Below are 19556 nucleotides of genomic sequence, written 5' to 3'. Positions count from 1 at the left end.
CTCCTTTCTGGCCAAGCTCTCTGAGTTTGAAATTTCTGACATCTGCCACTCCCTAATCCCCAGTGTATCCACAGGACACATCTGTACCTATCACCCCTTGTGAAGGTGGCTGGAGCAGGCCTCTGGGCCACAGGTGTCCTGGCCCTTGTGTGGATACAGCTGTGGCTCTGGGGGCCAGAGGCTGAGGGACCAGCATTCAATGCCTTGGGCAGTGGGGAGCACCAAGCACATTTCCACATAGGCAAGGGGTTCTCTGGGATGGAATCCAGGCCTTCTCTACACCCTCCCCCGACCCAGTGTCATGAACAAGGGCACTGCTGCCTCTGTCTACTTCAGGGCCTAATGCATTCACAGTGACACCCCCCTTCCCCACCATCCACTTAGTCCTTGGGAAGAGAGGGTGGTCTCAGGGCCCATGATGACTGGGCAGCAGTGGCAGCAACTATGGCCTGTCTTCTGGAGCCTGCGGGGAGTTTTCCAGGCAGATTCTTTACCATGACAACTAGGTCCTGGCCTGTCGGCCCCTCCCTTGCCCTCGTGCCTCCTTCCCCTATTCTGTAAATACTTGTCGTTGTGGACTCCGACAGGGTCAGAGGGACAGGCCTGACCAACTGAAACTCCTCAGAGATACCATTTCTGTCTCCCTGGGTACCAGCAGCCCTGCTGCCATGTGCACTGGGGTGGCACTGGAGAGCCATGGAAGTCATGAGATACTGTGTGTGTATGCATGTGAACAAGTGTGTGAGTGTGTATGTGTGTATGTGTCTGCCTCATTTGGCCTCTGGGATCAAATCAGCTCCTTCTCTCTAAGTGCAGTGCCCTGGAGAGTGGTGGCTGCCCAATGCCTTTCCTCTGCTAGCTTCCATGTCTTGTTTTTGCTTCCCCCTCACTCCTTCCCGGCCTCCCTTTCCTCTCTCCCTTTCTTTCCTTCTCTCCTTCTTTATTTGAGGGGGGAAGAGTGCTGTACAAAGTCAAACAAACAAGTTTACAGTTGTAAGTGCAATGAATGACCCGAGTCCTCCACATGACCTTGTGAATCGTGTGCCGTCCTCCTGTGCTCTGTGAGAACTCGTGGTACTTCAGTGTCCCTCCCCCTGTATTGTAACAAGGTAATTCTGTGGTATCAGAATAAAAGGACTTGATATAAACAACCTACAGACTGTCTCTGGGATGGTTTCTGAAACGGGAAGGCGTAGGCAGAGGAACAAATCCCCAAACTGTGACAGTCCTGTCTTTTCACAGTTAAAGGGAAAAGAGTGAAAAGGCAAAGTTGCAGAAGTACTGGCAAGGCCAGGGCTGAGTTCATACCAATCTGTCCAAAGACAGTGGGCCTCTCCACAAAGGCGCCCCAAGGCAGGTTTAATGCTTGGATCTGGAGGGAGCAGTTAGATCACTGGGCAGACTGCTGAGGGACTGTGCCTCCACAGCCTTTGAGTGTCCGGGCTGCACAAACAGCTTTCTAGGGCCTGGTTCCCTGGGGAAGCAGGTGAGCAGGTGCTGCCCCCTGGTGTTGCCAACAAGCCCTACACCTGTCTGCCTTGCTGTGTCCACTCCAACCCCCAAACTCTTGGGGGCTGCTAGATCTTAGTCCTTCCCCAGGATGGGAGAGCCTCCTTATCAAAGTAACCCAGAGTTGCTAGAAAATTTTTTAAAACACAGATAAATGAAACGAGTATCAGCCTCACCTCTGGCCTTCCCTAAAGTTAGTATCTTGATGCATGTCTTTCCTTCCTGTTTTTTTCTTTTTCATTTTAAACAGAAGCCAGGAGGCACAGTACTTACTGTTTTCTAGCCTCCTGTTTACTTCTACACATTCATTCCAAGTACTTAGATGTTCATCCTCCAGTGCCCGGTCTCCAGAGAGCTGCACCATGAGTTTACAGCCAGTCTACTGCACATGCCCTCAAGGACAGGCACCATGTTCCCAGTTTTCCTGTTATAAACAATGCTGTAATGAACATCCTAGTTTCCAACTTTCCACCCAGATTGGTGGCTGGGGCCACTCTTTCTGCTCCCAGTTCTGGCCTTAACAGTCCTGTACACACTGGATGCTCACAAGTTAAGTGGCCTCAGAAAGTGGAAACTGTTTTTAGTTAACTAATCCAATGGAAGGAGAAGCTGCAGGCCAGTCAAGTGGGATCTCAGTCAAAGGCAAGGCAGGGCGCAGGGAGCCAGGGCCCTGAGGTGTGGAAGACCAGCCAGGCTCAGGGTATATGGAGGAGGGGACATCCGTTGCTGCTGGCCTGACCGCTGCCCAGCCTCCCCTGCCCTCTTCTGCCATTGTAACCTGCCCAGTCCAGTGCCACTGTCCTGAGGGAGCCTGCCTGCCCAGGTTTTTCTTTCCACAGGAAGCTCTCTGGTTCTGGGTGGAGCCTGACCCCCCCAGGCCCTCTACACCCAAGAACTTTGGCTGAGGCCTGGGAAGGCAGACAGAGGCCCACACGCTCATGATCCCCAGCAAGGTGCCACTGAGCGGGGCGGGTGAGGGCTGCAGGGGCAGATAGCTTCTGGGGTGGGCCTGGTGGCCGATAAGACCAGGAGACACCCTGTGAACTTTGCACCCGCCCTTTGCCCCACGCCCGGGAGCTCGAGCTCTGCGCCCCCCGCCAGGAGCGCACCTCCGCGTCGGCCTGAGAGCCCCTCCAGAGCAGGGCCTGGCACCGTTTGGTGAATGCTTGCCTCGTAATGGACCAGAAGGACCCGACAGTTAGCCTCCGGCCTGCGGGAGACCCCAGCTGGGGCTGACTTCGGCTTGCACCCTGCCTCTCAGGCCCCCGCCCCTCACCTCTCTTTTCCTCGACTTTACCGTCGCAGGGCTCAGCCCCGTCCTCCCACCCCACCCCCGCGTCTTCGAAGAGTCCTCGGTCCGCAGCCTCTCAGGACCCCCGGATGCTTAGGGCCCACCCCCGTCCGGCCTCATCTGCCTTCCTCCCGTGGGCCCTGTCGTTCTTCACACACCTCGCCCCTCCCTACAGACCCGCTCCTTTATTCCGTTTGCACAGCGCCACCCTCTCTCCTCGGAGACCCCATTCCCTCCCCTCCCCTCCCAGTAATAGGCCGGGGCTTGGCCCACAGAGCTCGCCTCTCTCCAGCCTAGCCCACCCCGAAAGGCCTGCTCCTTTCCTCCGAGGTCCCTGCTCTTCCCCTCCAGGACTCCTGGGGCCGCAGCTTCAACTTGTTCCTCAGCAGGCCCCACCTCCTTACCATCGAGGCCCCGCCCCTCGGCTAATCTTCCTCGCTCATTCGTCGAAAGTCCCGCCCCTCTCACTGCGCGGCAAGGCCGCGGCGGAGACTGGCTGGGCCTCTCACTTCCGGGCGCCTGAACGCCCCGCCCTCGCCCCGGCGGCCCAGAGCCACCATGGAGCGGCAGGTGAGGGAGCGGCCCGCGGTTCCCGTGGTCTTTGCAGCCCGGGCCGGGCCTGACCCTGCTGTGTCCCCTGCGCAGGTGCTGCTGAGCGAGCCCGAAGAGGCGGCGGCGCTGTACCGGGGCCTTAGCCGCCAGCCCGCGCTGAGCGCCGCCTGCCTGGGCCCGGAGGTCACCACGCAGTACGGGGGTTGTTACCGGACGGTGCACACTGGTGTGTGTATGGAGGGGAGTCGGTGGAGAGGAGGGGGGCGTGGAGGGCTAGCTGCCCGACAGTGCACACGGGTGTGTGGAGAAGGCCGGGCTTGGAGAGTGTGGGTGTGGAACAGTGCATCCACAAGAGGTCCGTGCACACAGGTGTATGGGGGCGGGCTATTTGGGGTATTATGGGATGGTGCCCATGAGTGCAGAGTGTGGGCCTAGGGTCACCCCCGTCATCGTGTCCCACACCTGCTCTCAAGATTCTAGGGTGGATGCTAGGAGCAGTAATCGCTTCTCTCCAAGACGTTGTCGGCCTAGGCTCTGGAGGCCTAGACTTGAGAGTTGTGGCCAAGTGTTGCCCATCCTATCCCCCAGAATATCTGGAGACAGACTGAGGGAGGTGGGGTAGGGGAGGGGGTAGCCTGTGCTGGGACTGGTCCAGTTGAGCAGCCTCATGCCTCTCCTTGCAGAGTGGACCCAGAGGGACCTGGAACGCATGGAGAACATCCGATTCTGCCGCCAGTACCTGGTGTTCCATGATGCGGACTCAGTGGTGTTTGCAGGGCCTGCGGGCAACAGTGTGGAGACCCGGGGCGAGTAAGTTTGAAGGAGGAAGCTTGTAGGCAAGGCCGCAGCCATCTGCAAGCCTTTTATGAATGCCCACCCTGTGCCTTGGTGTGGGTAGGGCCCAGAAGGGAAGCCAGGAGCCAGACCCCTGCCCCTTGGGAGCTCAGGTCGTCTCTAGTGACATGGTCATAAGCATTGGAGGCTTGCTCCAAACTTGGGCTGGGACTAGAGTCCCTGCCCCAGGGAAGGGAGGCAAGGCAGCTGCCGTGGTAGGGCTAGAAGGGTTGCAGGGGCGGTTGTGGGCCAGAGCCTCAAGAATCTTGTCTAAGAGGTTGTGGCCAATAAGGGGACAGGATGGGCTGTCACTGGGTGGGAGGTAATACTGACCTGCTCCCCTGTATCCTCATCAGGCTGCTGAGCAGAGAATCTCCTTCAGGCACCATGAAAGCTGTGCTGCGCAAGGCTGGAGGCCCGGGCGCTGGGGAGGAGAAGCAGTTTTTGGAGGTAAGACTGCATAGGACCACGTGGTGGGTAACTGGGGGCTCAATCCCACAGATAAGGCTCTGTTGGAGGATAGGCAACCTGACTCCCAGATGTCCTTAGGTTTGGGAGAAGAACCGGAAGCTCAAGAGCTTCAACCTGTCAGCGCTGGAGAAACATGGGCTGGTTTATGAGGATGGTGAGGCATCCGGCTGGTGAGCAGGCAGGGCGGACAGGAGGGGCAGCCATAGCCCAGGGCTCCCCCTGATCGACCTTCATTGCACCCAGACTGCTTTGGCTGCCTGTCCTGGTCGCACTCGGAGACACACTTATTATACGTGGCAGAGAAGAAGCGCCCCAAGGCTGAGTCCTTCTTTCAGACCAAAGCCTTGGACGTCAGTGGCAGCGATGACGAGGTGGCCAGGCTGAAGAAGCCAGACCAGGCCATTAAGGTGCTCATGGCCATGGCCAGTCCATGAAGGCCCCTCAGGGCAGCGCTGGGGTCCACTATGCTGTCTGCCCACACTGTGCCTATCAGAACCAGGGAGGTACTGGCTTCTAGGGGGCAGGGCCGTCTCCTGCAAGACAGGCTGGGCATTGAGTGTCTTGTGTTCTCAGGGGGATCAATTTTTATTTTACGAAGATTGGGGAGAAAACTTGGTTTCCAAAAGCACTCCTGTACTCTGTGTGCTGGATGTTGAGAGCGGCAACATCTCTGTGCTTGAGGGGGTCCCTGAGAGTGTGTCCCCTGGACAGGTTAGTGCTGACTTGGCCTACATCACTCCGAAAGTCTGGGGCCCCTGCCTGAACTACTGTCCCTTGTTCACACCTGCCCTGTGGTCTTGTTTACAGGCATTCTGGGCCCCTGGAGACACAGGTGTTGTGTTCGTGGGCTGGTGGCATGAGCCCTTCCGGCTGGGCATCCGCTTTTGCACCAATCGAAGGTGAGGACAATCGAAGGGGCAGGGCAGGGGGCCTTACAGCTCAGACCGGCCTTGAAGCTGAGTGTCTCTCTGGTGGTTCTAGGTCAGCCCTGTACTATGTAGACCTCATCGAGGGGAAGTGTGGTAAGTGCTGGCACCTACCTGTGCTTCACTGACACACACTGGTTCTGGCAGCCTGCATGATGCTCGCATTTCTGTCTGGTCCAGAGCTCCTCTCGGATGACTCTCTGGCTGTCTCTTCTCCCCGGCTGAGCCCAGACCAATGTCGCATCGTCTACCTGCGGTTCCCATCTCTGGTCCCCCATCAGCAGTGTGGCCAGTTGTGCCTGGTGAGCTGGGGTGGGGGTGGGGGGAGGTCAGCAAGAGGAGGGGATGGCGGATGAGAGCTGGAGGGTCAGCTTCATCTCCCCACGGGCTCCTCAGTGGACCTCCTGTCCTGGGTACAGTGATGGTGTGAGTTCTGCCTTTCCTTCTCTCCAGGCAAGGCCTGGAGGCTGAGAGTGCTGTCATGGGGGCTCTGCACAATCAAAACTCACCACCTTGAGAGCCTCCTCTGTCTACAAGAATGCTCCTCCCTTTGCTTCTCATCTGCACGTGGCCAGGCTCTGCAAGGGGCTGGGATATAATGGGCAGTTACAGAGTCTCAGTCCTTGTAAAAGGGCCCCTAGTGAAAGTCAAAGGCCTCTCCAGACATCTGCTCCAGGTCACCAGAAAGGAGATACATCAGGCCTCTCTCAGGTCCTCCCCTCCCTGCCCTGAGGGCACTGCCAGTCCCCTGGTGAGCCTGACAATTGTGTTCTGTTGCAGTATGACTGGTATACCAGAGTCACCTCCGTGGTGGTGGACGTTGTGCCTCGGCAGCTGGGAGGTAAGGGGTGTCGGCTGGGTGGGTGCCAAGGAGCATGCAGTTCTGTTTTCCTGCCATCTGTTATCCCTGCTCCGGGCCAGCCTCCTCAGCTCTTCCTGCCTGGGTTCCTTCTGAAGTCTCCCTGCTGCTGGGCCAGCCCCAGGTTCAGCCTCCACAGGGGGTGGGGCCATCACCATAGGGAATGGTTCTGATAGAAGGAAGTCAGCTGGACCAAAGCTGAGATCAGAGTGGCCCAAGCTGGCTGAGGCTTGAGATTATTTCATTTGTGCTGCAGCCCATAGATTTATCTTGTTTTTCCAGTGGCTGCTTAAAGCCACTGCTCCTTCAAGGTGTCTCAGAAAGTACACTAGATTGGCAGGTCCTGCCCCAAGGGTGCTCATTCTCCCACTCTCAGCCCCCACACCAGCATTTGTCTAGTCCAAGCCCTTGAGGCAGCAGGGTCTCTGGGACAGTGGCTCTTGGCTGACAAGCTCCAGTCACAGTCTCGGGTGCTCACAACTCTGCTTGGGATCCCAGACTATCCCAAGGACGTGAGGGGTGAGTCTCTTGTTTTCTTAGGCCGCCTGGTCAGTTCCAGGAGTCAAGGACAAGGGATGGCCTCCTTTTCCTGTCTTTGGGTTACAGGGGTGCAGCAGTGGGGCCTGGTCTGAATCCTAGCTCTGCCTCTTATTAGCTGTGTGTTCCTGGACAGTATCCTGACCCCCTGAGCTTCCATTTATTTATGTGAGGAGGGGGTGGTTGTTCCTGCCTTCTTTGTAGGATTGTAGTGAGGGGTAAATGAGTGATGATGTTAGAGGGTAGGCTTTATTCAGGCCCGAGTGCCAGGTACTCTGCTAAGTATGGTTAGAGACAGACAGGTGTCTTGGTTACAGCATCCGCTGCCTCCCAGCGGCCCTTAAGAGCAGCTCAGAGGAATGCCAGTGCATTCAGTTTCTCTCAGAAGCTCTTCAGCTCCGCCTCTCCTGGGCCCTCAGAGGTCTCTGCCCCTCAGCCCTCTCTTCAGGCAGCTCCTCATTGCCTAGGGTACCCCCATGTATGTGGCTGTTGTTCTGTCACAGTTCTGGGGCCCCAGGTGAATTCCCCAGCAACCTGGCCTGCCTCATAGTCTGGAGAGAGAGAGAGAGACACGCGTGCACGCACACACACACAGACACAACACACACACACACACACCTCTCCACTCTTGGACGTGGCCCCCAGCTCTCTGCCTTTGCAGAGAACTTCTCTGGGATCTACTGCAGCCTTCTGCCTCCGGGATGCTGGTCGGCTGACAGCCAGAGAGTGGTTTTCGACTCAGCTCAGCGCAGCCGGCAGGTGAGGAGCCCCGACTGTGTTGAGAGGCAGCCCTCGACCAACCAGGAGCTGTGGGCCTGGGACATAGCACACACACACTGCCAGGTGGACCGCCCAGCTCACAGGTCTCCCTGGCCCCTTAAGGCCCTGCCTGCCCCTGTCCTGGGCTCATTTTTCCTTGAGGGGGCTGGCTGCCCTGGTACCCCACAACAGAGCCCTTGGCCCTTTCTCCTGAGGCAGAGATGCAAAGCCCCCACCACATTTCCATGTGGTGGGCAAGGGAGCTGCCACTGGGGCGGGCCCCTGAACACCGTACGGGGAGCTGATGGAGATGGGACAGCAGCTTTCTCCCAGGGATTGGGTGGGGACACCACAGTGTGCCAGACTCCTTTGGGGTTAGATATCGTTTGGTCCTCAGGGTAGCTCTAAGGGGCTCAAAGGCATTCCTTATCTTGCCCAGGGTCACTTAGCAAGTTGTGATGGAATTGGGATTTGAACCCAGGCCTTCAGGCCACTCCCTACTGCACTGAGTAGCTATCAACATAGTCACTCACAGCTCTGGCCTTGGCCCAAGGGTCCCCACGAGGGTAGAGAGGAGGTAGGGGCAGGACCCATAGAGCTCTTGGATGTGGTACCACACGTGGCCTCCTCTCTGCTTCAGGACCTGTTCGCTGTGGACACCCAGATGGGCAGTGTGACCTCTCTGACGGCTGGTGAGCAGGGCTGGCGAGTGGGCCAGCCAGGCCAGGGGAGGGACTGGAGCTCAAGCATGTGGGGCAGCACTCTCGGCCACTCTGCACCACTGACTGTCCCACAGCCCTTACTGACAGTCTTGCGAGGACCCTGCCTATGCAGGACCCTTACCCAGCCAGTAGACTGCCTCCTGGCTCTGCCCTGCTCCGTGTCCTGGCACTGCCTCAGCACGGCCCCCACCCTACTTCTCAAACTCACAAAATTCTCTCTTGCCAAGATCTGCCAGAGTCATCCTTCCCTCTCCCCAAACCTCAGGCAGAGGCACCTCTGCCAACCGAGGGCGCAGAAGCCCTGGGTTGGCTCCCTCATCTTCCTCTTACCCAGACATGATGATTCTGCCCCTAAAGTGTTTTTGAGTCCTCCACCTGCCCTGGCTGTACTCACCCCTCCACAAAGCTACCAAAGGATTGTTCCCAAACTGCATCTCATTGTGTAGTATCTGCTTAGGAATCTGAATCTCCTTGGACCCCACTGCCTAGAATTAGCACCTCCCCCCCAGCCTCCTGGGCCTAGCTGCCACGTGGGCAGACTGCAGTCATCAGGTGGTGGGTGGATGTGCCCTGTGCCCTGTGTGTCCCCACATCTGGCAGTCCCAGGGGACAACCAGCACCTGCTGGATGAATGGACTGAGAAGAAGGCTCACCCAGAGCTGTGACAGTCCCTCTGTGGGCATCCCTTTGCTTCCCAGGGAATAAGGGGCACCTCACTATAAAGCCTCCAGCCTGGGACTCTGGCTCTGCAGTGAGTGGGTGGGAATAGTGGTGGCATCTGCCTTGTCCAGGGGGGTCAGGTGGAAGCTGGAAGCTGCTCACGATTGACCGGGACCTCATGGTGGCACAGTTCTCCACGCCCAGCCTACCCCCATGCCTGGTGAGTGTTGGTGGGCCCCAGGCCAGGAGGCAGGGATTCTGTGCAGGCAGAGTTCCCCAGGTCAGGGAACTGGCCCGAGTCTGACTGTGGCTGGTCAGCATGTGAGAGGCCAAGGTGTGGACCCAGCCCAGTGTAGTCCACGAGGGTCTGGCACTATGGGGAGAAACTACTGGGTTAAGGTTTGCTCTGTTCAGAACAGGGTCCCTGGGAAAGTGCTCAGTCCTCTAGCATAACAGCCTAGAAGCTGGGGAGGGAGGGGTACATATGTGTGGTTATGTGAGTACCTGTGTATATACCAGCTTATGACAGGAGTCCATGCTGGACTCTCTGGAGGTGGGCAAATGGCCCAGTATAATGAGAGCTGCCCACTCTCACACTGGTGGAAAGGCAGGGAGGCAGCCAGGCCACCTGTGACACACTCTTTCCTTTTGGCAGAAAGTTGGGTTCCTGCCTCCTGAGGGGAAGGAGCAGGCGGTATCATGGGTGTCCCTGGAGGAGGCCGAGCCCGTTCCTGAAATCTCCTGGAGCATCCGGGTACTACAGCCACCCCCAGAGCAAGAGCATGTGCAGTATGGTGAGCTGGGCAGGGGCAGAGGGCCACCTCCTCCAAGCTCCCCGGCACACAGTGTCTGTGGTCACCTTTCCCGTCTCCTGTCTCACATTTTGGGATTTTTTGAGATTACCTCTAAGAGGTTTTTTTTACCTCTTGTGGACGGTCAAGGGGAGTAGTGTCCAGGCATCTGAGCACCTACTCTGGGTATCAGAGCTGGGCATCACCAGGCCAGATCGTCTGTGGTGGGATAACAGAGCCCAAAGAAGACAGGCCTATGTAAGGCCTCTGTGACCACACCTCCTCCAGAATGTTGTCCCTGCAGAGACTGGGACTCCCTGACTAGGGCAGAAGGAGCATGAGCGTCCTGGGGTCCATGTGTCACAGTGTGGGCTACCTTGGCCAGGTCTCTTGTTGCAGAGGTCAGCTGCAGACCTGCAACTACAGCTGAGGCCTTGGCTGGGGAAGCCCCTCGGCAGTAGAACTGGCTCTGCTGATTGCTGCTTTTTCCCTGCAGCTGGCCTTGACTTTGAAGCAATTCTTCTGCAGCCCAGCGACCCTCCAGATAAGACCCAGGTGCCCATGGTGGTCATGCCCCACGGTAGGCAACTGGCCTAAGAGTCCCTGCCCTTCCACAATCCCTCCTAGCTGGCTCTTTCACCTTCTCTCTGTTTCCTATCTGCAGGGGGACCCCATTCATCCTTTGTCACTGCCTGGATGCTGCTCCCAGCCATGCTTTGCAAGATGGGCTTTGCAGTACTACTAGGTGAGGGAGCAGGGTGCTGCAGCTCTGGTAGAGCTGTGGGGTGGTGGTGATGGTGTGGGCCTGGTCTGTACAAGCATTGTGGGTACCACCCTAGTCTCCAGGCCTCTGCAGCCTGGACCTGGTAATCACTATCAGAAACTGCCCTGGCCAGTCTCTGGCTCCATGGCATGGTGATAACATGAACTAGCTTGCGACTGCCACGGAAAGGGTGTGTGGTCACTGGGCAGTCTCAAATCTCTTGGCCCCTTCCCCTTGAGTCTGGTGCAGCTAGCCTCAAGGCCTACTTCACATATAGGTGAAAGGGCGCTGGGAAGGTCACTTGACCACCCTGTCTGGTCCCTCCCTGGCCTCCAGTGAACTATCGTGGCTCCACGGGCTTTGGCCAGGACAGCATCCTCTCCCTCCCCGGCAATGTGGGCCACCAGGATGTGAAGGACGTCCAGGTAGCAAGGGCTGGGGCTTCTGGACAGGCTGGGGGTGTGGCTCCATTCAGCTGGGCAGGCAGCTGGCTGCAGCATGATCTGCCCACCCTGTAGTTTGCAGTAGAGCAGGTGCTCCAGGAGGAACACTTTGACGCAGGCCGTGTGGCCCTTATGGGTGGTTCCCATGGTGGCTTCCTGTCCTGCCACCTGATTGGTCAGTACCCGGAGACCTACGGTGCCTGCGTGGTGCGGAACCCTGTGATCAACATTGCCTCCATGATGGGCTCCACTGACATCCCTGACTGGTAGGTGTGCCCAGAGGTCCCCGCCCTTCTCCCCCCAACTCCATACCCTCATGGAGCTCCCGCAGGCCCCAGAGCTCCTGGGCCTGCATCATCTCAGTGTCTTGTAGGTGCGTGGTGGAGGCTGGCTTCCCCTACAGCAGCAACTGCCTGCCAGACCTCAACATGTGGGCTGAGATGCTGCACAAGTCGCCCATCAAGTACACCCCTCAGGTACGCAGCCCTCCCCCTGCCCAGTGCACCACCAATCCGTCCAGGGCCCCGGGCCCTGCTCACCTCCACTCCCCACATACCTAGGTGAAGACACCAGTGTTACTGATGCTGGGCCAGGAGGACCGGCGTGTGCCCTTCAAGCAGGGCATGGAGTATTACCGTGCCCTCAAGGCCCGAAACGTGCCCGTTCGGTGAGTACAGCAAGACAGCCCTGGCAGCTGGTGGGCAGGTGAGCAGGGAAGGATCCTCAATCCTCAAACATTGCTGCCCAACCCTTACAGGCTCCTGCTCTATCCCAAAAGCACCCATGCACTATCAGAGGTGGAGGTGGAATCAGACAGCTTCATGAATGCTGCGCTCTGGCTGTGCACACACTTGGGCAACTGAAGCCCTACCACTCTGCATGAGCTGGGTGACATATGCCACACTTGGCTCTTGGAGAGCCCCAGGGTCTGGCAGAGCGGCAAGAGGCTTCCTGGGCTCTGGACTTCATGGATGGGTGAGCCGAGGAATGTGGGCTATATACTCATAATAAATGAGGACAGAGTCTAGTTCCTGCTGGTACTTTGTACCAAGCCACCCCTAACCCCAGCCCCACCCTTGGGGTTCAGAGACTGTAGGCCCTGGGTATTGTAGCCATAAGGATGGCATCTACTTCCAGCGTGAGAGGGGAGGGGACAGCGAGAGGCTCAGCTGCTGCCTGTCCTGGCCAAGTAGGACTCCACCAGGCTAGCTCCCTCTGCTGCAGCCCCTTCTGTTAGAAACTGCCCTACACCACCCTTCTCCTCCCAACAGTTTATTTAGGGGACTAGTGAGGCCCTGCTCTTCACAGCACCCACAGGCTAAGGTAGTGCTAGGGTCAGATCGCCCAGCCCAAGTTGTGTTGGACTCTCCACTCAGGCGCTAATGAGGAGTTGACAGTTCATTCCCTAGAAGCAAAAGCTAAGAAGCACCCTGCACAGGCATAAAGAGGAAAGGTGGCTTTATGTCTGACAGAAAGCTTCGTCCTCCCCAAGGCCCACGGGATTGAGGCTGGGACTAGCCCAGCCTCATGACCTTGTGAATCCAGTCCACAAACACAGAGACACGCATGAAGATGGATGGCCAGCGGGGCCGTGCACACACTCGGTTGGGGATTATAATTCCCTCCAGGACCCAGCAGTCGTGAGTAAAGCAGGCAAGTGGGCCCCCGTAGTCACCCTGGTAGGTGCAAGAACTGGTGAGGGCCTGGACCATGGTAGAGACTAGCCCCCTTGGGGGTGAAGCAGTACATTTTCAGCTTGCCAGGGGCCCTGCCACTGACCTCACAGGCTCCAACAGGGGCCAACAGTCCTTCAGTGCACATCTCTCTCTCGCGTACGCGACCTCGGTGCTTGATGTTACATTCCCGGTTGGAGATGACATTGAGGGAAGCTATGTTCAGGACCTTGTTGTCCCCTGTACCTACAGTGAAGAGAATGGGAAGAAGGGATAGGGTCTGTGGGTAGGATCCAAGGCTGGGCCTCTTGGCCTGGAGCAGTCCGTGCCCCTGCAGTGTACTCTTACCTTTGGTCTCGCCCCAGCCTGCGATCTCACACTTGGTGCCTGGAGGTACCACATACCACTCAGGGGGCAGGCAGATCAGGGCCACATGCTGGTTCAGGGTCACAGGTCTTTAGCAAGAATGATGGCATTCAGGGTCTGAGGCCACAAGGCCCAGCCCCGCCTCACACCCTCTTGACTTGTCACACACCTCTCCAGCTTGAGCAGAACAAGCTGGGAGCCAGAGGGCCCACAGACCATCTTGGCCATTGAGATGCGCTGCAGGCCTGGCTGCCCGGGCTGTGGGTCCTGGAGCAGGGTGCCTAGCCACACCTCATAGCCAGTGAGAGGCCCATGGCTGAGAGAGAAGCTCTGTTACATCAGTCGAGACTCATAGTCTGCTGCCCAACACTCACCCATTGGCTTGCCTAGGGAAGGTGGCTAAGGGGGAGAGGAAGGCAGGGGGTTGGGACTGGGTCCCCAAACCCAAGGAAGGCTCACCAAGAGGAGAAGCACTGCCGGGCAGTCAGAACCCACTGCTCCTTCACTAGGGAGCCTCCACAGAAGTGCTGGCCCTGCCTGGAGGAGTGCAGGTTAGGAAACGGTCCTGAGACACACAGACACAGGCTGGACCTGCCATGTCTTGGCTAGGATCTGTGAGGCTGGGGCAGGTTCCCGCCTCCCTACTGGCACAAGCACAGAGGATGTAGCATCAGCCCCTGTCTTGAAGAATCAGGCAGTTGTGCCTCACCGGTTGCGCAAGCTGACTGTCCAGGGTGAGTTCCCAGGCTGGCCGCCCACCACACGCAGCTTGGAGCGCCATGGGTCCAGGTGGGTCACTCTCTTGCCACACTCCTCAAACAGCACCTGGTCTGGGGGATAGAATGTGCTGGATGAAACCCCGGACTGGATGGAGATGGCGGGTAAAGGGACCACGACGCATACCTGGCCCAAGTCCGTACCTGGGGGCTCCAGGATGGACGGCGGTTGGTCATCATCTGAAAGATCCAAGTTCAACCGCGTTAAGGGAGTCAGCCTTTGGTGGTGGAGGCTAGGGGCGGGGCCCCGGGGCTGTGTCGCAGGTGCTCACCGCAGCTCCGCAGTGCACAGTAGTCGAACGTAGTCCCCGGATCTGTGGTGTAGCACCAGGGCCCGTGACTATCCCCGTCTGGGTTCCTGCAGAAGTTCTCCTCCAGTGGTGCGTGTGGGGCGGAGGTGGGCGTGAACCTAGGCGGGAGGGGGAGCAAAATCAAAGCAGGGTAATCCCAAGCCCTCGCAAGCCTCCAGTTGGAGAGCCGAGGCATGCTGCCCTAGGGTTTGTCGCGGGCGGGGCCCGTGGCCTCGGTCTGGGAGGCGCCAGGCGCGCTGGCGGACTTACTGCGGCTTGTGCGGCGTCCCCTCGGACCAGCGCTGACATCGGACGCCCTTTCGGGTCTTGCTGACTGAGCCGCGGTACAGTTCCCCCGCGCCGTGATAGCAGTCTGCGGCGGGCGGGCGGACGGGGGCGACCGTCAGCCGGTTCTCGCCCCAGCCCTCCGGCTCTGTGCGTCCAGCCCCAGCTCAGGCCTTACCCTCGGGCCGCACGTCGTCGGTGCAGCGCCGGATCTGGTAGCAGAAGGCCACGCGCATGCCAGGCCGCGATGTGAAGCACCAGGGCGCCTCCGATCCGTCGGGGTTCCGACAGAAGTTCTCCCGAAGGTCCCTGAGCAAGCACGCAGCTCAGCCCAGATGGGTCCCAGGTCATGGGCTGGCCAGCCCGCCTGGACGGGAGCCCAGCCTCCAGCTCCTCCCCAAGCCCCGCCTTCTTTCAAGCCCCGCCCGAGGCGCCCCTCAGGTCCCACCCGCTGGAGTACTAGGCTCCCAGCGGCGGCCAGCCAACTCACTTGCACGCATACTTTTCCGGCGCAAAGCGATGCTGATGCGGATGCTGCGCGTCCCAACGCTGGCAGGGCACGCCCGCGGCGGTGGTGTTGACCGTGCCCCGGTAGCCCTCGCCTTTCCCGCGGAAGCAATTGAGCGTCGTGGCCTCCCGGCGCGGCTGTGGCTCGGACCCTTGGATGGACCGAGGCCGGTCGGAGCCCGAGTGGGAGGTGAGACCGGGGCTGGGGGGGAGCCCCACTGTCGTCGGGCCACCACCGGGTCACGCCCAGTCCCTCCTCTAGTCCCAGCCAGGCCACGCCCCCACGTGTCCCAGGTGCCCTCCCAGGCCCCGCCCTCGCGCTCTACCGCAGCGGGGGAGGTCGCAGAACTCTCGCTTCATCTGGGGGTCCGCGGTATAGCACCAGGGCCGCTCCGAGCCGTCCGGATTCCGGCAATAGTTGTCGTCCAGACTTTTGTCCAGGAACCTAGAGGCGGTAGTCGGGCGTGAACAAGAGCCTGGGACTCAGGCCCTGTCTGGCCCCAACCAACTATGTGCTGCCTTACATCGCCCCGCCCCTGGAGTGCTGGGCCCTCCCCTTGCCCGCCCTCCTCCTGCCGGGCCCGCCCATGCGTACTTGCGGGGCTCGAAGGGGTGAGGGTGTGGGTGCTGCAGGTCCCAGCGCTGACACTCGCGTCCTGACTCCGTGCGGTCCACTGAGCCGCGGTAATCCTCCCCATTGCACCAAAGGCAAGCGGCTGGAGACAAAGGGCCGATGGGTTCGTGGACGGGCGTAGGCATGCTCCTCCCGCCCCAGGCTTGACCCGGAGCTGCTTACCCTCCCGGCAGGACTTAATGCCGCAGCTCTGGAAGCGCACGGCAGGGTCTGTTGTGTAGCACCAGGGACCTCCGGGGTCCCTATCCGGGTTGCGGCAGAAGTTGTCCTCCAAGCCATTTCGAAGTGTGGGTGTGTACCTGTGAGAGTAGCAATACAGTGCGTACTGGGGGCAGGCGCCAGGCCGGCAGGGACAGAGGGGAGCCGCAGTCTGTCTCACTTGTGGTCATTGGGGAACCTGTGGCTCCAGCGCTGGCAGGGTAGGCCACCTATGGTGATGGCCACGGTGCCCCGGTACTCGACCCCATTGTCCATGATGCAAGTCCGAACATAGACTGGGAGCAAAAGACCAAGGATCAACAAGGCCTGAGACCCCAGCAGCCCTCTCCCCAGCCCGCCCTTCTCTGCAGCCACTCACTTTTCTTTTGGAAGAGATCGCAGCGCCTGGAACGCTGCAGCCGTGTATGAAGTGAGTTCTGGGTCCATGGCAGCAACTGGCAACCACGGCTGCTCACATTGTAGTGGAAGGCCCTGGGAGGAGGAGCCACAGGGTAACTCAGTGCCCAGCTTCCCGTACCTCCAGTGTTATCTAGGTCCTTTGGCCACTCACCTGCAGTCCAGTAGGGGCCCACAAAGCCCTGCACATTCCTCAGCATTTGCCACATCTTCTTGCCAAGGCCTGGGCCCCACTGTGTGTAGCAGGTGTTGCAGCTCCGTACCCCGGAGCACCTGGAAGTCATTCAAGGGCGAGCGCTGCCCTGCAGGGTGGGCATGCATGTCAGCACATATATATCAGCACGTGGACACTTTATTCATTCAGGGGATCAAACTACAAGGCCTCTGGAGTGGACGCTGTCAGCCCATTCAAGGGACAGACCTCTGTACTGAGTGGGAGAAGCAGGCCCAGACATGATAATTATCACTAGTGCACCTGTTTAGTGGGCAAGGCACTAGGCTCAGCTGTAAAACATATACTCTGAGAGCAGTGGGTGATGGTGCTTGCCCCATGGAGCTTATCCCATCTCATTTCTCAGATGAGAATGAGAAGGCTCAGAGCTATCTTATTAACCATGCAGAGGCCCAACCCAAGCATTCTGACTCCAAGTCTAGGCTCTCACTAGCATAAGGGCATATGCTAAGTTAAAGAATTAGATCTGGCTCATAAGGGGTAATTGCCTGCACGTGTGCCTGCAACTGTGTGGTCCTAAAACTGCCCCAATGCTACAGCAGACGTTTTAAGGCAGGCCTGGATAGGCAATGTGTTTTTATGTGTTCCTGGGGCTGCCCAGCTCTGTGAAAGAAGCCAAGGTCACTCGCTGCTCCATGCCTAATAGGAAAGTAAGTTCCTGGCTCAAAGAGCGGAATGGGCCTGGGGCCGACCCCTTTCTGAATGCAGATGGGGATCAGGGCTGAGGGGAAGGGCACTCACCAGGGGCCCCTGAGAACCCCGTCAGAAGCAGCAGGAGTGGGAGCCACCCCATCCTCCTGGCTGGAGGCTGCACTGTGACCCACCACAGCCCCATCCGGGAAGTTGTGAAACCTGTCCCTACGGGATTGGGTGGCTCTGTCTCCACACCCCCACTCTAGACTTGCTGGGGCCTGACCTGAGGCCCAGTGGCAGGAATGGGGGTGGCGCCAGGCCTCAGGCCCTATAGGTGAGGTACAAGGGTCCTCACTCTGGCACAGTTAGCCCCCCGAGAGGCCTCCCTATGTAGTAGGCAGTGTTGGAAAGGTTCAGTGGGGACACTTGAGGTGTTCTGGGGTGGGGGTGGGGCCCCACTGCCCCCCTCCCTTAGCCCCATCCCCTCCCCCTCCCCCTCCCCGCACCCTAGGCTGCTTTGAAGGGAAGGGCAGTGTGGACATGGTTGCTGCCAGAGGCCTAGGTTCCAGCCCGGTGGTGATATTAAACTTTTCTGAGCGTCAGCTTTCCCCTGTAAAGTGGAGAACATTCCCTGCCCCAGCCTCAAGCAGCCTGCCCCTTTTGCTGTCTTATCGGCCCCAGCTGGAGGCAGGCCTGCCCACGCCCCCGTCAGCAGAGCCCAGAGAGTCTCCCTCGCCCCGCCAGAGGTGCCATCCCAGGGAAGGTGAGTGAGGCCACCCTCTGGCCTGAATGGAGGTGAGGGTGACAGGTGGCGGGGACCCTGGGAGGAACGGCCTTTCAGACATCCTAGGGGACCTGTGGGCCGGACCTCCAAGTACGGGTAGGAGTTGAAATAGGTGGCCAAGGTCTCTCCCAGGACACAGCGTTACGACATGGCTGGGCCAGGAGCTCCTCCTGCGCAGGCGGGGGTCGGAGGTAGTGGGGCAGTGGGGCGAGGAGGGGGTCGGGAACGTCCCGGCTGTAGGCCGCGTAGGGAGCCCCCCCCAACTGGAGGCTGTGGAGGGGGCCCCCTGGCGGAGGTCGGGCGCGGGCCGATGCGCGTGCGCGGCGGCCGCGCGGTTTGGCCCTGGACAGGCGCCGTAGCTGAGAGCTGGGCGGATGTTGTGAGCCCGGACGCGGCGGCCGAGGCTGGGGGTGAGTGTGAGGGGCGGCCGGGCTCCGAGAGGGGCGGGTGCCCGCGGCTCCCCTTGCGGTCCCAGCCCGTCTAGTGTGAGGGCGCTCGCCGCGCGAGGGGTCGCAGCGAGGGGTGCCAGACTCCGGGCCGGAGCTGGCCTGGAGGATCCTCCGGAGCTTGGGGCCGGGCAGAGGCAACTGGGGGAAACAAGCGCTGCCCTCGCGTCCTTGGGATCCGAGATGGGGTCGGTTCGTTTACAAGCCTTGAACTCTCGGCGGGGCTGAACAGGATCGACGTGGCAGGGAGCCCCCGAGAAAAGTCAAGCACCGCCTCTCACCTGGGTCCTCAGCACCTGACACCCGGAGTGGATGTCTGGAAGGTTTGCTCATCAGTTGAGTGACAGCGTCTAATCTGTCCTGCACCTGCTCTGGTGTGAGAGGGCTGGTGGTGGGCGGCAGGGCGGGGAGTCACCTTTCTGAGGGGCAGGCGTGGTGCCGCCTGGGAGTGGGCAAGAGTGTGTGGCGGGAGCAGAGGACCTGTTTGGGGTGAGATAAGAGAAAGTTCTGTCTAAGGCAGTGCTGGAGGGCCAGCCTCTAGACCAGCACTGACTAATAGAACTTTATGTGAGGATGGGAATGTTCTTTATTTTCGGAGTCTAGTCCAGTAACCATTAACCACATAGGGCCACTGAATCCTTGAAATGTGACTAATATAATTGAGAAATTGACTTTTTAATTTTAATTGAAATTTAAATACCCGTGTGTGGCTAGTAGCTGCTGTGTTGGACAGCACAGCTCTAGATCGGTGAACCAGGCACCAGGGACTTAGTGCAGCTTCTGAAGCAGCTGTAGCAACACCATGGTATGTGAGGGATAGACAGCAGTGGGGACACTGGGGCCTGTGAGGAGGGCAAGGGTGGTACTCTGATGGGGTAGGAGGCTGTGTGTGTGACTGGGGGCAAGAAGGCTAGCAGGCCTTTGGAATAGAGAAGGGAGGATCCTGGAACTGAGGAAGAGGATCCTGGCCTTGGATGTAAGCAGGACTTGTAGCTGGAGATGGCACCAAGGCCTTGGATGGTGGACTATACTTGATGTAGGGTTCTGTCTTCCAGATGTGGACCCAGTGTGGCTTACAACCGAGAAGGATACAGGGGCTCTGCTCCTGGGCCACCTCACTTTGGACCCTTGGGTCTGATTTCACACTTGGCAGAAGCATTTGGTTTAGTTTAACAAACATATATCTGGCACCTGCTCT

General features: G+C 59.0%; 2 protein-coding genes across 6 annotated transcripts; one reads left to right on the top strand and one right to left on the bottom strand.

Annotated features, from left to right (window-relative positions):
• Nucleotides 1-4558: 4558 nt before the first annotated feature.
• On the top strand, nt 4559-12105 carry APEH (acylaminoacyl-peptide hydrolase). 2 transcript variants are annotated; one of them, XM_079713949.1, is made up of 19 exons: nt 4559-4636; nt 4736-4811; nt 4901-5064; nt 5231-5368; nt 5465-5556; nt 5639-5679; nt 5764-5885; nt 6364-6424; nt 7641-7738; nt 8379-8430; nt 9252-9340; nt 9776-9914; nt 10408-10491; nt 10621-10656; nt 11011-11099; nt 11193-11383; nt 11491-11593; nt 11678-11784; nt 11875-12105. In XM_079713949.1, the coding sequence occupies exons 1-19, from the start codon at nt 4574-4576 to the stop codon at nt 11978-11980; spliced, it is 1851 nt and encodes a 616-aa protein (XP_079570075.1). In that variant the 5' UTR covers nt 4559-4573; the 3' UTR covers nt 11981-12105. The 2 variants fall into 2 exon arrangements, with proteins under 2 accessions (XP_079570075.1, XP_079570074.1); XM_079713948.1 differs by having other exon boundaries at nt 10576-10656.
• Nucleotides 12106-12631: 526 nt separating this feature from the next.
• Nucleotides 12632-17330, bottom strand: MST1 (macrophage stimulating 1; the record flags this gene model as incomplete). 4 transcript variants are annotated; one of them, XM_079714035.1, is made up of 18 exons in its annotated part: nt 12632-12793; nt 12897-13036; nt 13139-13245; nt 13326-13472; nt 13616-13693; nt 13866-13986; nt 14077-14112; nt 14205-14341; nt 14493-14595; nt 14686-14816; nt 14998-15166; nt 15341-15459; nt 15610-15730; nt 15811-15947; nt 16028-16142; nt 16226-16338; nt 16418-16565; nt 17237-17330. In XM_079714035.1, the coding sequence occupies 18 exons, from the start codon at nt 17328-17330 to the stop codon at nt 12632-12634; spliced, it is 2178 nt and encodes a 725-aa protein (XP_079570161.1). The 4 variants fall into 4 exon arrangements, with proteins under 4 accessions (XP_079570161.1, XP_079570162.1, XP_079570160.1 ...); XM_079714036.1 differs by having other exon boundaries at nt 12954-13036; XM_079714034.1 differs by having other exon boundaries at nt 14998-15232; nt 17237-17288.
• Between the last annotated feature and the right edge of the window lie 2226 nt (nt 17331-19556).

This window comes from Hyperoodon ampullatus, assembly GCF_949752795.1.
Source record: "Hyperoodon ampullatus genome assembly, chromosome: 10".
NCBI lineage: Eukaryota > Metazoa > Chordata > Mammalia > Artiodactyla > Ziphiidae > Hyperoodon > Hyperoodon ampullatus.
This window is presented reverse-complemented; position numbering and strand designations above follow the sequence as displayed.